The following is a 16,795-nucleotide window of genomic DNA, read 5'->3' on the forward strand; positions in this document are numbered from 1 at the left end:
TTAAGCTTGGGAAGTTGACATTGATGCAATGCAAGAGGGAGTACAGATTTCATTTCTGCACGCGCGCACGCGTGCGCGCGCGCGCGTGTGTGTGTGTGTGTGTGTGTGTGAAACTGTTAGTCACGCTGCTGCTGCTGCTAAGTCGATTCAGTCGTGTCCAGCTCTGTGCGACCCCATAGACGGCAGCCCACCAGGCTCCCCCGTCCCTGGGATTCTCCAGGCAAGAACACTGGAGTGGGTTGCCATTTCCTTCTCCAATGCAGGAAAGTGAAAAGTGAAAGTGAAGTTGCTCAGTCGTGTCCAACTCTTAGCGACCCCATGGACTGCAGCCTACCTGGCTCCTCCATCCATGGGATTTTCCAGGCAAAAATACTGGAGTGGGTTGCCATTGCCTTCTCCGGTTAGTCACACAGTCCTGTCCAATTCTTTGTGACTCCATGAACTGTAGCCCACCAGGCTCCTCTATCCATGGAATTCTCCAGGTAAGAATACCAGAGTAGGTTGCCATTCCCTTCTCTAAGGGGTCTTTCTGATCCAGAGATTGAACCCGGGTCTCCTGCGTAGGAGGCAGATTCTTTACTGTCTGAGCCACCAGGGAAGCCCCTGATGTATAGTTCTATGCAGTTTCCTCCTCCATATAGATTCCTGCACCCCCACTATAATTAAGATGCAGAACTTTCCCCCAGTCATAAACAAACGCCCTTGTGCTACATTTTTCGAGTTGCATATCCACCACTGCCCTATGTTGGTCACACTTTCCATCACCAGAGTTTTGACATTTAGGGACGATGACATGAGTGGAGTCATACAGTATGTAACTTCTTTTTTAAAAAAATATGTATTTATGTGGCTGTGCTGGGTCTTATTTGTGGCACACGGGATCTTCAGTTGCAGCAAGTGGGATCTCATTTCTGGATCAGGATGGACCCTGGGCCCCCTGCTTTGGAGTCGTAACCTCTGGACCACCAGGGAAGTCCCCATGCAGTCTTAACATGAGCGAAAATGGACATTTTTTAATTTTAAAATTTAGAAGGTGCTTTATTTAACACTGGACCCTCTACTGTGTAAAATGTAAATATTTTACATTGTCATATCTGTTGCAGGAAGGGGGACCCCTTCCAGGGCCCGAAACTGGGCTCTTGTCTAACACTCGGAAATGAATTGTCCGAGGAGACACATGTGCTGACAAAGCAAGAGATTTTATTGGGAAAGGGCACCCAGGTGGAGAGCAGGAGGGTGAGGGAACCCAGGAGAACTGCTCTGCCGTGTGGCTCGCAGTCTTGGGTTTTATGGTGATAGGATTAGTTTCCGGGTGGTCTTTGGCCAATCATTCTAATTCAGAGTCTTTCCTGGTGGCGCACGCATCGCTCAGCCAAGATGGATGCTAGCGAGAAGGATTCTGGGAAGTGGATGGACACGCGGTGTCTCCTTTCGACCTTTCCCGAACTCTTCCGGTTGGTGGTGGCTTATTAGTTCCGTATTCCTTATCAGGATCTCCTGTCAGAAAACAACTCATGCAAATAGTTACTATGGTGCCTGGCCAGGGTGGGCGGTTTCAATCAGTGTGCTTCCCCTAACATATCTGTTAATTAAAAGAAAGCTACCATCATCCATACATGCCCGTATATTCTTTGCACATGTATCGATAACAGTGAATCTTTGCTAACTTCCCTCTGACTGGGGAGAAGAATCAAAGATGCATGTAAGATTTCATCTCTGCTGAGAAAAATCGGCTCTTAAAGGTGAAAAAATTCATGGTTTTTGACTCTCCAAAGAACGGTAGTCCATAAATGTACAGCGTATCTGTGCTATTAAGATTTCACAGGTGGGGTAGCAATTAAGAAAAGAAGTCTAAAAGACTCTTTCGGGGAGGTGATGGTGAATAAAAGGTTATGAAGAGCTGCCGTGGATCTTCTTGCGCCCTAGGGGCTGGCATTTGGGAATTGCTGACTTGAACTGCGGGATGCCATAAAGTATCACCTGGAACTTGAGATGTGTGTGTCGTAACTGTCATCAGCATCTGCTGCGGGCCAGGCCACCAAGTCCTTCAGATCCACCATCTTTCTCTGAGAGGCAGATGTTCACGTTGCAACATCTTATAAATGAGGAAGTGGAGGGGTGGAGCGGTGAGGCCCTTGCACCCTCAGGATCTTGCCATTGCTAAGCGCTGAGGCTTGGATCAAACTTGGGGACATCTGACCTTACTGGGAGATCAGGGTTAAAATAGCAACCCACCCCAGTATTGTTTCATGGAGAAACCCATGGACAGAGGAACTTGACGGGCCATGGTCCATGGGGTTGCAGAGTCAGACACGACTGAGCACGCATGCAGATCAGTTATATGCAGGGTTTTCTGGGGGGTCTTGCTTGCAGCATCTCTGAGAGTATGAAGTGTGCATTTCCCATTCTCATGAAATTTAAAAAGTCTCGCCAAATGTTAGGCCAGAGTCTCATTCCTGGGATTCCAATCACCGAGCCTGGAATCACTTCCAGGGCCCCAGCAAGGCAGATGCTGGAAGTCAAAAGAGCAAGCCTCACTCCCATCAAAGGAATGATAGGCATCCCATACCCAGCAATTAAGAGGGGATTCTCAGCTGTGAATATGCCCCTGGCTTCCTGTTGCAAATCTACCCTGCTAATTAAATAACCATGACTGTGGCCTGGGGCTCCATGTAGCTTCACTCAAGACCCTAAGAAGACAATGGGAAAGCCTGGGGAGACAATGACCCCACCCTTTCTGATCAGGAATGAAAGCTTGGCTCTCCAAGGACAATGGGAATGCATGTCAGGACAGGGAAAGGTGCCCTGGATACAGGATTCATCTAGAATTCTAGTTCTGTTTCCTTAAAGAAACCCTGGTTGACTCATCCTATTCTTCCTTATTCTTCATCCTCCACACAGCTAAGATGGTGCTTTCAACTCACCGAACATACATGTCTCAGCTCAAAAATTCCTAGAGGGCTTCCCCTTGCCTACAGTCATGGTTGCCATCCCTGAGGCCACATGATCCTCTAACATAAATTACAAAGAAGGGCCCGAGAACACATGTGCACAGCCACCATTGTATAGTCTGGAAAAATACCCTCATGGATCTTACAAGTCTAACTCTTTTCATGAAATGCTTTTTAGAGACACCACCCCCTATACCCCTAAGGGCTTCCCTGGTGGCTCAGATGTAAAGAATCTTCCTGCAATGCAGGAGACCCAGGTTCCATCCCAGAGTTGGGAAGATTCCCTGCAGAAGAGAATGGCTCCCTGCTCCAGTATTCTTGCCTGGAGAATTCCATGGACAGAGGAGCCTGGCAGGTTACAGTCCATGGGGTCGCAAAGAGTCAGACATGCCTTAGCAACTAACACTTTTCCCCAGGGTTCAGTTGGCTGTGGCTTTCCTTTGGCTCCTCCAGCTAACAGAGGAAATAAACAAAGACCAGCCAGATAAGAACAAGAAAAGGCTATTTATTCGGAGCTTGACAAAACACAAGTGATGGTGGCTGACTCCCTTGTGTTTTGGCAGAGGCTCGAAGGCAGGCAGAGGAGTGGGAAAGCTTTGTAGGAGAACAAGGGGGAGGCTTCAGATGTGCCCAGGTTGGAGGCTGTTGGCATGGGGAGGTTGGGGATGAGCCACTTGGAAGTGAGGCACTGGGACTTCTCTGGTCTTCCAGCGGCTAAGACTCCAGGCTCCCAATGCAGAGGGCCTGGGGTTCGATTGTTGTAGCCACACGTTCCGGGAAACAAACTCACTTAGAAGGACAATGCAGATAGTGGAGTGCAGTTTATTACACTGGTGGGCCCAAGGCAGGGTCTCCTCTTAGCCAAGGACCCTGACCAATTTTTGTGAAAACCTTATATACCCTAAGTGTTCGTGTTCAAACCCACCTCCCTAAATTCCCTGAAACTAGTCTGAACAAAGGAAAAGAAAGATACAATCAAAGTTGACCTGTGATTCATATGCCTTAAGCCTAGGCAGTTAACAGTGGACAATTATCAATAGGCCTGTGGTCATACCCCAGTAAGCATAATAGAATTTATGATTCTATTCGGTTACACAGATAATTAGGGTATTCTTTTAGGTGAAGGAGAGTCTAGGTACGAGCCCTGGGGCTCTTCCATGGGGTGGGGTGGGGGGAGTCTGGTTTTCCAGTTGGTATGTTGTTTCCACAGATACTGGGCGTAGAGCTCAAAGTCCACAGTCCAGCCCAAGATGGAGTCCTGCTTTCAAGACGGAGCCTGTTCTGTCTGTTTCCTCCTTCATGATCCCTAGTCAGGGATCTAGATCCCACATGCCCTGACTAAGATCCCCAGTTCTCCAGCTAAGACCTGCAGCGGCCAAATAAATAAATATTTAAAAAAATTCTTAAAAAGTAGGGCATCTTATGTGGATGGCTAGGCGTGTATCTAACTTTCTCTGGTTAGTCCCATTTTTCCAGAATGGACAACAATTAGGGAAGATGTCAGTTATTAATCAACTCCTGATCATTTGAGGCCAGTACAAAGTTTTGACTTTCTGGACTGGCTGCTAGAGATGGTGGTCCAACTTCCTGCAGACTGACCTACAGAATGTATGTACTTATAGAGAGCAGGCTGGCTTCCTAGCCAGATTAGAGTACATAATGGAACGGTTTCCAGGGCTGGTTGCTGTAGACTATGGGTCAGAACTCTATTTATTTTATTTTTAATTTTTATTATAGGGTTTTATTTTATTTATTTATTTTTGGCCCCATTGTTTGGCACATGGGATCTTAGTACCCTCACCAGGAATTGAACCAGTGCCCCCTGCACTGGGAGCATAGAGTCTTAACCACTGGAACACCGGGAAGTCCTGTTATTGGAGTATATTTGATTTACAATATCGTATTAGTTTTCAGGTATACAGCAAAGTGAATCAGTTATGCATATACATATATCCGCTCTCTTTTTTAAAGATTTTTTCCCATATAGATCATTACAGAGTGCTGAGTAGAGCACAAATATCTTTTAAATATGGTCTGGTCATTGTTTGTGTATTCATTTTCCCATAATGAATATATAAACAGAATGATAAGAGGAAAAGTTTGGCTCTTAATAGATGTATATGTTTCCATATACTGACTGGAGACAGAGGTAATACAATTATAAGCATTTATTTACCTAGTTTGAAATGAGTTAAGGATTCCTATTGAAGAGGAAAAGTTAAAATTTTACATAACCCCCTGCTCCTTCTGCCTCTGTAACTCAGCTTGCTCCTTGCAAAGTCTAGATCACGTAGGTCATGTAGTCTCGGAAAGTGGGGACTTACACTAATACTAGGAACTGGAGCTTATCTCACTCACCCTTGTCTTGCTCTTTACAGTTGCCTGGCCCCTGCAATCCTGCTTAATCACGCCTGTGTAAAGCTCAGGCATCCCCCTCCCCATCTTAACCGCTGTTCCCTCGAGTGAAACCCCTTAGTTTAAACCAGCCTATTAGCAGCTAGTTTTGCCCACTGTAGTCTGTCTATAAAAACTCTGTAACCCCTTTGTTTGGGGCTCAGAGCTTGGAGTGGTAATTCCTCTGGGCCCGCCAGCATAATTAACCTGAGTTCTCCAACTCTCTGGTGTGGGGCTTGGTTTCTTGGGTGCTGGTTTCTGCAACACTATAATTCTTAGGGATATGTACCATCCATCTAAAACATCAAGCAGATGTAAAACTCTTAAAAGGATTGTATGTACTGCCTGACATTTATTTTTTAACCTGTTTATTTCATATTTTTTGAGTGTTTCCTTAGGAAATCAAGAAGTTGAAAATTTTAAGAAGATAAAAATGTGTAAGAAATCCATGAAACCATAGACAGGCTGATAATAAAGTAGAAGAGAAATAATGTAAATAAATGGCTCCAGGACGGGTGGCATCACTATCACCTGGGAATTTGTTAGAAATGCTTATTTCCAGGTCCCAGTCCACTGATCTAGGAACTCTGGCGTGGGCCCAGCAATCTGTATTTTTAAAAATTAATTAATTAATTTTCTATATTAAATTAAAAACATTTAACTTTTTATCTTGTATTGGGGTGTAGCCGTTTGGGCTTCCCTGGTGGCTCAGTTGATAAAAGAATCTGCCTCCAATGCAGGAGACCTGGGTTTGATCCCTGGGTTGCAAAAATCCCATGGAGAGGGGAATGACAGCCCACTCCAGTATTCTTGCCTGGAGAACCCCATGGACAGAGGGGCCTGGAGGGCTACAGTCTGTGGGGTCACAAAGAGTTGGACTCAACTGAGCAACTAACACTTTCATTTTCTTTCTCTTGTTGCAGAGAGTGGGTTCTAGGCCTCGAGGGCTTAAGGTAGCTGTGGTGCATGGGCTTAGCTGGCCCGAGTCTTATGGGATCTTCCTGGGCCAGGGATTGAACCCATGTCCCCTGCATTGGCAGCCAGATTCTTAACCACTGGACCACCGGGGAAGTTTGGGCTCTCTGTGTTTTAACCAGCCCTTTGGGGATGCCAATGAGCAGGAAAGTTGGAGAACCACTGATTTAGATGAACACCTCAGAGTGCAATTTGACAACACATTATCCAGAAAGAACATGAAAGAAAGCAGAAAGCAACTTAAAGAAGAGAAAAGGTGCAGAACAGGCCTAATTACATAAAAGAGAGGAGCATCTGATAGAAGCAGTCCACAAGTGGGTACCACGTAGAAAGACATAACGCAGAGATCGTAGTACTTCAGTGTTGAGCCTCACCATGTAAGATGCTGGGGAGAAGGGTTACTGAGTAGAATAGACCCAGTCATATTTTATTTATAACTACGAGGAGAACAGCGTATGTTTTGCTGGGTACAGCTATTTCTCAAATGTCTGTAGATTTGATTGGGCTGATCAAAGTACAAATTAATTTAAATGCATCACTGAGCTTACCATAACTTTTGCTGTGATATGTTTTCTCAGACAATTTGCAATGAAACTACTGCCGTGAAATTTCTGAACATTGAAACAGGATCCCGGTATGCAAAACAGTTATTATAGGCCAGTGGCCCGTAGGATAGAATCTAAACTCAGCAGCAGGGTCCGCCTCTGCGCGTTTCATGATCTAGCCTTCCTTGTCTTAACAGGCTGGTCGTCTACTGACCCCTCCATCTCGTATGTGGTCCCCCTGTAATATCGCTGCACTTTCTTGAAGCAAACTGATGAACTCCTATGTGTCCATTAAGACCCCACTCAACACCACCCCCTGCAAGAAGCCCCTCCCAACTTCCCCAGGAAGCCTCATGTTTTGCTTTCTTTACTCCTATGGTACCCAGGACATGCCTCCATCATGTCAGGTTCCTGCACTGTGCTGTAATCATGACTGCTTCCCAGGAGACAAAGAATTCCTTCAGTGAGGAGACCTGTGTGTTTTTCCTCTTTATATGCACAGAAAATGAAAATGTTAGTCACTCAGTCCTGTCCTACTCTTTATGACCCCATGGACTGTAGACAGTCAGGCTCCTCTGTCCATGGAATTCTCCAGGCAAGAATACGGGAGTGGGTTGCCATGTCCTTCTCCAGGGGATTTCTCAACCCAGGAATCGAAGCCAGGTCTCCCGCATCGCAGGTGGGTTCTTTACCAGCATATATTGTTGTTGCCGTTTAGTCGCTAAGTCATGTCAGACTCTTTGCAACCCCATGAACTGTAGCCTGCCAGGCTTCTCTGTCCATGGAATTCTCCAGCCAAGAGTACTAGAGTGGGTTGACGTTTCCTTCTCCAGGGGATCTTCCCAACCCAGGGATCAAACCCATGTCTCCTGCTTTGGCAGGCGGAGTCTTTACCGCTGAGCCAACAGGGAAGCCCTTAGTGGGATATTTCTCAGTCGTGAAAAATGAAATAACGCCATTTGCAGCAGCATGGATGGATCTAGAGATGATCATATGAAGTGAAGTACGTTAGACGAAGACATACACCACGTGACGTCTCTTATATGGGGAATCTACCGTACAACACAAACGAACGTTCAAACAGAAACGGACTCACAGGCATAGAGAACAGGTTGTGATCGCCAGGTTGGAGGAGGGTGGGGAGGGGTCAGTTAGGTCACAGGCATAGAGAACAGGTTGTGATCGCCAGGTTGGAGGAGGGTGGGGAGGGGTCAATTAGGAGTTTGGAGTTAGAAGATGCAAGCTATTATATACAGGATGGATGAACAACAAGGTCCTACTATATAGCACAGGGAACTATATTCAACACCCTGTGATAAACCAGAATGGACAATAATATGAAAAAGAATGTGTATTTACACATAGCTGAGTCCCTTTGATATATATCAGAAATTAACACAACATCACACAACATCACAAATCAACTATCCTTCAATAGAATAATTTAAAAAGATGCAGAAATGCAGGAGGACCCAACTTTGCTCTGTAGCTGGCCTCCACCAGCCCTAAATTCCTTTGCTCCAAGGCCAAGCTCTTTGAAAACTCTGAAGCCTGAACTGACATCAATTATGCTGAAAGGGGAGAAAATTAATTAAAAGTTTTCGAAGGGCTCTATTCTGTCTACTCTATTTTCATGTTATCAGCAACACTGCTTTTTCTTCTGCCTGGGAGTTATTACAGTATAACATTTTCATGTTGCTTGTAGGGTAATTATGTCAAATATATGGGAGATGATAAGCGGCAGTTTGTATTATTCTGTGATTAATCTCCATACATTCTGGCATTTCAATCTGGCCTCGGAAGACGAGGTTTGCTGAACTCGGGTGTAGAAGGAGGAAAGAGTCGAGGAAGACTGGAGAGCTGAGACTGAGATGGTTCTGCTGGGAAATATCCCAGTTTTCCCAAGCACCCACCCCCTGCCCACCCAGGTTTCAGACTTCATGCCCCGGCCAAGGTTTGTTCAGCTTAGTGCTTCTGAAAGCATGGTCTTCAAATGACTTTCATTAGACCCGGTGGAATGCTTGTGTCTAAGGCACACTCCTGGTCCCCACTCCCCCAACCCAGGGAATCGGCATTTATAAGACCTTGGCCCAGGAATCTGCATTTTCAGCTGCCCCGCTTTCCCCAAATCATTCTTGTATACTTAAAGTTTTCCAACAACTAATTCCAGACACAGTGAATTGACTCCATTTGTTGCTTTTTTTTAATTGAATTTTTAAAAAATTTATTTATTATTTTATTTCTTTTTGGCTGCTCTGAGTCTTGGTTGCTGCCAGCAGCCTTATTCTAGTTGCGCTGAGTGGAGGCCACTGTTCGTTGCATTGTGGTGGCTTCTCTTGTTGCAGCTCATGAACTCTAGAGGGCCGGCTCTGTGATTGTGGTGTACAGGCTTAATGGCCAGTGGTCACTTCTAAAACCAGGAATTGAACCTGTGTCCCCTGCATTGGTAGGTGGATTCTTAAGCACTGGACCACCGGGGAAGTCCTTGACTCAATTCTTTGTAAACCCCAGATCAAATATGAAGGTTTTCCAAGATGGGGTTGAAGGCAGGAGCCAACTTTCGGATTAAAAGCTAGCTTGGATGGGGACGTCCCTGGTGGTGCAGTGGCTAGGACTCTGCGCTCTCAGTGCAGGGGCTCCAAGTTCTATTCCTAGGGTCAGGGAATTAGATCCCACACATCAGAGCTAGAGATACCAAACGCCACAACTAAAGACCCTCCAAGTGCGTGTTAAGTTGCTTCAGTCGTGTCCAACTCTGCGACTGTATGGACTGTAGCCTGCAAGGCTCCTTTGTTCATGGGATTCTCCAGGCAAGAATACAGGAGTGGGTCGTCATGCCCTCCTCCAGAGGATCTTCCTGACCCAGGGATCGAACCCCTGTCTCCTGTGTCTCCTGCCTTACAGGTGGATTCTTTATTGCTGAGCCACCAGGGAAGCCCAAAGCATGTTTTTATAAGACTTCAAAAAAAAGAAGACAAAATATTAGTAGAGGTTCTGGATGAAAACTTGGGGAACTGGTCCTCAAATTGGAACAGAGTCTGGACCAGGGGCTCCGAGGTGCGGGGGTGGGAGGGGGCCGGCTTCCCATCCTCCCGGGACAAGTGATTCCCAGTCCCCAAGTGGAATCCTGTCAGGTTAACATTAGTAAACTCCAGTAACCCCTACCCTGACAGGCAAGAAATATTGTGGCCCATGTTGGGTTCTCTCTGATCTATGATTTATTGATGGAGAGTATGAAATTTTCATTAAAACAGACTGCTGTTTCTCATTCATTTGTCACATTTTTAATTTATATTTTAAAACATTAATAAAACTGACACAGAATTTTTTTTTTTTTGAAATGTCAAGGATATTTCAGAGGTGGGACCAGAGTAGTACAGGGTCTCCTGTTGTAGCAGAGGGAAGAATTGGTTCAAGAAACCATCTTCTGGTGACACTAAGTTTTCCCTCCCTGAACCCCATGCTCAGCTTAATAAAGTCTCTTGTCTCTTACAAGACGGGATTGTTTGCAAAGTCCTTTCATTTTCTTTATCTTGAGATATTTTCTAGTATGGCCTGGGACGGTCTTGGTTTATGTTTGTGTTCTTGGCATTATTGATAATGATCGCTGTTCCTATTTGGGTGACAAATTATATGGCCTTCTGAGTCCAAGACTGCAAGGACTTTTGCATTAGACATAACCGGTTCAAGTTCTTGGTACACCCCAGCACTTTTTTTTCCCCCACGGAGTGTAAATTTTGCTTTAAAATTTTTTTTTTATTGTTTTAAACTTTTCATTTTGTACTGGACTACAGCCAATGAACAATGTTTTGATAGTTTCAGGTGGACAGCAAAAGGACTCAGCCATTAATCTATTATTACATGTATCCATTCTCCCCCCAGACTCACCTCTCATCTAGGCTGCCATATAGCATTGAGCAGAGTTTCCTGTGCTACACAGTAGGACCTTATTGATTATCCATTTGAAATAAAGCTGTGTGTGTGTGTCCATCCCGACCTCCCTAACCAGCCCTTCCTCCCATCCTTCCCCTCCGCAACCGTAAGTTCGTTCTCTAAGCCTGTGAGTGTGTTTCTGTTTCATAGCTGGGTTTATCTGTGTCATCTTGTAGATTCCACGTGTGTGTGTCTGTGTGTACATATAAGTGATATCACACGGTATTTGTCTTTCTCTGTTTGACTTACTTCACTCCGTCTGATAATCTCTAAGTCCGTCTGTGTTGCTGCACATCTCATTCTTTTATGTGGCTGAGTAATATTCCATTATAAGTTTGTATCCCATCTTTATCCATTCATCTGTCGGTGGACACTTTATGTTCTTTATTCCATGTCTTGGTTATTGTAAAGAGTGCAGCGATGAACACTGGAGCACAATACCTCTCTTTAGCCTGGATTCTCACTGGTAGACAGGAGATAATAGTAACACTGCTTCTATGTTATTAGGAGTTTAGATGAGTGACGTGGCTGGCACAGTGTTTGGCATACAGCAAGTGACTAATATATGATCGCTGCCATCATAACTGTGGTCATTACTGTCATTAGACTCTGCAGAGGCCTGGTCCATACTTATCTCGTGGCCTCACCTCCCCACTGCACTCCCCTAGACAGCCTCTCTCCAGCAACTTGGGACTTCTTTCGGTTCTTTGTCGAGTTGCCTCAGGCCACTGGCTGCTTCCCTTTTCCACCTGAATAATTCTTAATTAATGTTCAGCTCTTGGTTCAAACATCACTCCCAGGGAAGCCTTCCCCGACTCCTCCTGTGAGATCAAATCCCCCATTATCAGCTCCTGCAGCCTCGTACACCTCGCTCCTGTAGAACTTGACGCTGGAGTGCTTTTCCATTCAGTTTGCTGATCCTTTGGTTCACGCTCATCTCTCTTGCCAGACTGTCAGCACCAAGGGGGCAGGAGCTGTGTCCCATCTGCGTGTCACTGGTTCCTGGTACCCAGTGCAATGATGAGACATCCCAAGTGGTCAGTAAGAAGTGGGTGAATTTTATACAATGGAATATGACTCAGCCACCAAAAAGAATGAAACAATGCCATTTTCAGGGACATGAACGGACCTAGAGATTATCACACAAAATGAAGTAAGCCAGCCAAAGAAAGACAAATATGTTATCACTTATATGTGGAATCTAAATCAAATGATGCAAATGAACTTTACACGCAAAACAGAAATGAAATGTGGTTACCAAAGGGGAAAGGGGAGAAGGATAAATTAGGAGTTTGGGATTAACATATCCACACTACATATATATAAAATAGATACCCAGCAAGGTCCTACTGTACAGCACCCCCAGCCTCACCTCATCCTCTTCCCCAGCCACGCCCCCACCTCCCCTCCCCTCCTCCCCAAGCATCCCACAAGAGAAAAGACTCCTGATTCTCGTGTCTTCCAGATACTGTCCTGGAACCCTAGACTGCCTAAGCAAAAATGGCTCAGGGATCTCAAACATTTGTTCATCCCCCCTATATTGTTCACACAGATGACAGCCAGATGGTGACAAAACCTCCAAGTTTAAAGAGAATGGAAGTAACTGTGGAAAAAATAGCAACTCACAAATATGGTATTTTAGTAATCCATGTATTAATTTATCCAGGGATTAAATTAGTCAATAAAGATTTATTGAGCCCTTCATTATATTCTAGGCACTTGGTTGGGGACTGGGGATACAGTGACTGGGGATATATTTTTAAGTCTCAAATAGATATGGTATAATTTAAATATAGCACAAATTTCTCTATTATATTAAAATGATATACATTGCTGCTTTTACATACTTATTTTGAATAATTATAGTCAACAACACCAGAATCATCTTTTGAAGATGGTAGAAGTTGATGAGAATTTAAAAAAAAGGAGAATAGGTAGAAATAGAAAAAAAAAGTTTATTTTTCTTTTCCATTATGGCTTATTAGAGGATATTGAATGTAGTTCCCCCCTGGAGAAGGAAATGGCAACCCTCTCCAGTACGCTTTCCTGGGGAATCCCATGGACAGGGGAGCCTGGTGGGCTACAGTCTAGTGGGGTCACAAAGAGCTGGACACGACTGAGTGACTCAGCACAAATGTAGTTCCCTGGGCTATACAATTGGCCCTTGTTGTTTATCCATTATATATATAATAGTTTGTATCTGCTAATCCCAAACACCCAATCCACCCCTCCCCACACCCCCCCACCCCGGCAACCACAAGTCTTCTCTATGCCCCTGAGTCTATTTCATATTAATAGATAAGTTCATTTGTGTCGTCTAAAATGATATGTTTTATAAAAAATTTATTTTAATTGGAGGCTGTTTACTTTACAATATTGTGGTGGTTTTTGCCATACATTGACATGAATCAGCCATGGATGTGCATGTGTTCCCATCCTCACCCTCCCTCCCACCTCCCTCCACATCCCATCCCTCAGGGTCATCCCAGTGCACCAGCCCTGAGCACCCTGTCTAAAATGATATGTTTTTATACACTGAGTGGTCAGTAAGCACTGGGTGGATTTTGTCTGACAGGGAACAATCTTTAAGATCAGTGGTTATGTGTAAAAAACAAGGTTAAAGCAGTGTTTACTTTGCTCCCATTTGTGTAAAAATAAAAAGAAAGAAAAAGTAAGGTGGAGTAGGAAGAATACATAAACATATATACTCTGGAGAACCTAAAGGGCTATAGACAAACATCTAATCTATAGCATTCGTTCCTGGTCCCCCAGATTCATGTCTTTCTCATACTTGGAATACATTCATTATATCTTGCTGCTGCTAAGTCACTTCAGTCGTGTCCGACTCTGTGTGACCCCATAAACAGCAGCCCACCAGGCTCCTCTGTCCCTGGGATTCTCCAGGCAAGAGTACTGGAGTGGGGTGCCATTGCCCTCTCCGATCATTATATCCTAACAGACCCCAAACCTTAACTCATACACAGTAAAGTGTATAAAACACGAAAAACACAACACACACGTGTCTTGTCTGGGTTAATACAATCATACGGCCCCAAATTTCTGAAGATAGACTCGTGTCTGTAGTGAGTGGTCTCTCTCCAGCCTCAGGTCCCTGCCCACTGGGGCTTCTCCCAGAAACCACCCAGCACCGTCCCTTTAGGTTCTCCAGAGCAGGTGTGTTTATATATTCTTCCTACTCCACCTTACTTTTCCTTTCTTTTATTTTCACACAAATTGGAGCAAAGTAAACATTGTTCTAACCTTGCTTTTTACACTTAACAACTGATCGTAAAGATTGTTCCCTGTAAGTACACAAAAAAGCTTTCATATTCTTTTTACTGCTACTTTTTGATAGCCGTGGGGATGTCAATGGTGAATTATTAATAGTAAACCAATACAATGGAAAACTTCTGCAGGGCTTTGCTGTCATGAAAAGAAGTTCCTGGGATAGAAAAGAACTGGTGGAAAAAAAACAGATTATATTTGAGCACCTATATTACCATGTTTGTGTAAAACATACTGTGTGTTAGTTGCTCAGTTGTGTCCAACTCTTTGTGCAAGGACTGTAATCTGCCAGTTTCCTCTGTTCATGGAATTCTCCAGGCAAGAATACTGGAGTGGATTGCCATTCTGTTTTCCAGAGGATCTTCCCAATCCAGGTCTCCTGTACTGCAGGGAGATATATATATATATATATATATATATATATATGAAAAAGTGAAAGTGTTAGTCACTCAGTTGTGTCCAACTCTTTGTGATCCCATGGACTGTAGCCCACCAGGTACTCTGTCCATGGGGATTCTCCAAGCAAGAAAACTGGGCTGGGTTGCCATTCCCTTCTCCAGGGGAAATTCCCAACCCAGGGATCGAACCCCAGTCTCCCGAATTGCAGGCAGATTCTTTACCATCTGAGGCGTACCCGGTGGGTATGAACAACAGACATTTATTTCTCACAGTTCTAGAGGCTGAAAGTCCGAGGTCAAGGTGCCAGCAAATTTGGGGTCTGATGGGGGTCTGCTTCCTGGTTCATGGACAGTTGTCTTCTCTGAGTCCTCCCAAGGCAGAAGGGGACAAGGAGCTCTCTGGGGTCTTTTTTTTTTTTTTTTTAATCAAAGTACTAATTGCATTCATGAAGGCCACACCCCCGTGACCTAATCACCTTCCAAAGGCCCCACCTCCACACACCATCACCCTGAGAGTTAGAATTTCATCATATGAATTTGTGGTACCCATCAGGACTCAGCGAGTCTCCTGGGCACAAAGCCTTTCTGTGTCCCCTATTTTTTAAAAAAATTTATTATTTTTTAAATTAATTAATATATTTTACTTTACAATATTGTATTGGTTTTGCCATACATTGACTTGAATCCGCCATAAGTGTACATGTGTTCCCCATCCTGAACACCCCTCTCACCTCCTTCCCCATCCCATCCCTCTGGGTCATCCCAGAGCACCAGCCCCGAGCACCCTGTGTCATACATCAAACCTGGACTGGTGATTTGTTTTACATATGATATTTTACATGTTTCAATGCCATTCTCCCAAACCATCCCACCCTCGCTGTCTCCCACAGAGTCCAAAAGACTGTTCTATACATCTGTGTCTTTTTTGCTGTCTCGCATACAGGATTATCATTAGCTTCTTTCTAAATTCCATATATATGTGTTAGTATACTGTATTGGTGTTTTTCTTTCTGGCTTACTTCACTCTGTATAATAGGCTCCAGTTTCATCCACCTCATTAGAACTGATTCAAATGTATTCTTTTTAATGACTGAGCAATATTCCATTGTGTATATGTACCACATTTTCTTATCCATTCGTTTGCTGATGGATATCTAGGTTGCTTCCATGTCCTGGCTATTATAAACAGTGCTGCGATGAACATTGGGGTACACGTGTCTCTTTCGATTCTGGTTTCCTCCGTGTGTATGCCCAGAAGTGGGATTGCTGGGTCATATGGCAGTTCCATTTCCATTTTTTAAGGAATCTCCACACTATTCTCCATAGTGGCAGTACTAGTTTGCATTCCCACCAACAGTGTAAGAGGGTTCCCTTTTTTCTACACCCTCTCCAATATTTATTGCTTGTAGACTTTTTGATAGCAGCCATTCTGACCAGCATGAGATGGTACTTCACTGTGGTTTTGATTTGCATTTCTCTGATAATGAGTGATGTTGAGCATCTTTTCATGTGTTTGTTAGCCATCTGTATGTCTTCTTTGGAGAAATGTCTGTTTAGTTCTTTGGCCCACTTTTTGATTGGGTCTTTTATTTTTCTGGAATTGAGCTGCAGGAGTTGCTTGTATATTTTTGAGATTAATTCTTTGTCCGTTGCTTCATTTGCTAAGCAGCCTTCATTCAGCCTCCATGGCCTTCCTTGAGTTCTACTGGGCAGATTCAAGCAGTTGTTAATTAGGGAGGGGATGTGAGACCAGGGAGAAATGGTCAAGAGCAACCTCAGGGCAGGGTCCTGTTTCCCCATCGACTGATACCCATAACAGTATCTTTGAGCTGTTTTGCAGATACTGAAATGCCCTCCAGGTGGGAGAAGTTAAAGATTAATGATGGTATGACTGCCCGCAAGCATGTAGACCCCGGACCAACAATTGGACCTGAAGGTTGATGATGCTGACTCCTACTTACCTCACCACCAACTCATCAGAAGAATGTCCACGACATGATCATGCGCTCTTTGAATCATTACTTTAAAACTTCTCACTATCTTCTCCAAGTTGGGAGACACAATTTTGAGGGCATGAGCCCACCGCGTCCCCTTTTGCCTGGCAAAGTAATAAAGCGCCTCTTTTCTACTTCACCCAAGGCTGTCTCTGAGATTCAATTCCACACTGGTGTACAGAGAAGCTGAGCTTTTGGTATCATTTGTTGGTGGTGGTGGTGGGGGGGACTATGAACATATAGTCTATGGCATTCCACTCCTGATCCTCCTGATTCATGTCTTTCTCACCTGCAAAACATATTCATTACATCCCGACAAC

General features: G+C 44.4%; 1 protein-coding gene across 1 annotated transcript in view; it reads left to right on the top strand.

The window, feature by feature from the left end:
- Positions 1–16,614, top strand: part of TMEM114 (transmembrane protein 114) — an 81,168-nt gene extending 64,554 nt beyond the window's left edge. Inside the window, exon 3 of the mRNA XM_086375882.1 lies at positions 16,322–16,614. Coding sequence (XP_086232008.1) covers positions 16,322–16,354 — 33 coding nt within the window. The 3' untranslated portion in view covers positions 16,355–16,614. The remainder of the gene's footprint in view (positions 1–16,321) is intronic.
- The last annotated feature ends 181 nt before the right edge of the window (positions 16,615–16,795 follow it).

The sequence above is a fragment of the Bos grunniens genome, chromosome 25 (genome assembly GCF_055505025.1).
Source record: "Bos grunniens cultivar Pamir isolate PY7600 chromosome 25, Bosgru_T2T1.0, whole genome shotgun sequence".
Classification (NCBI taxonomy): Eukaryota; Metazoa; Chordata; class Mammalia; order Artiodactyla; family Bovidae; genus Bos; species Bos grunniens.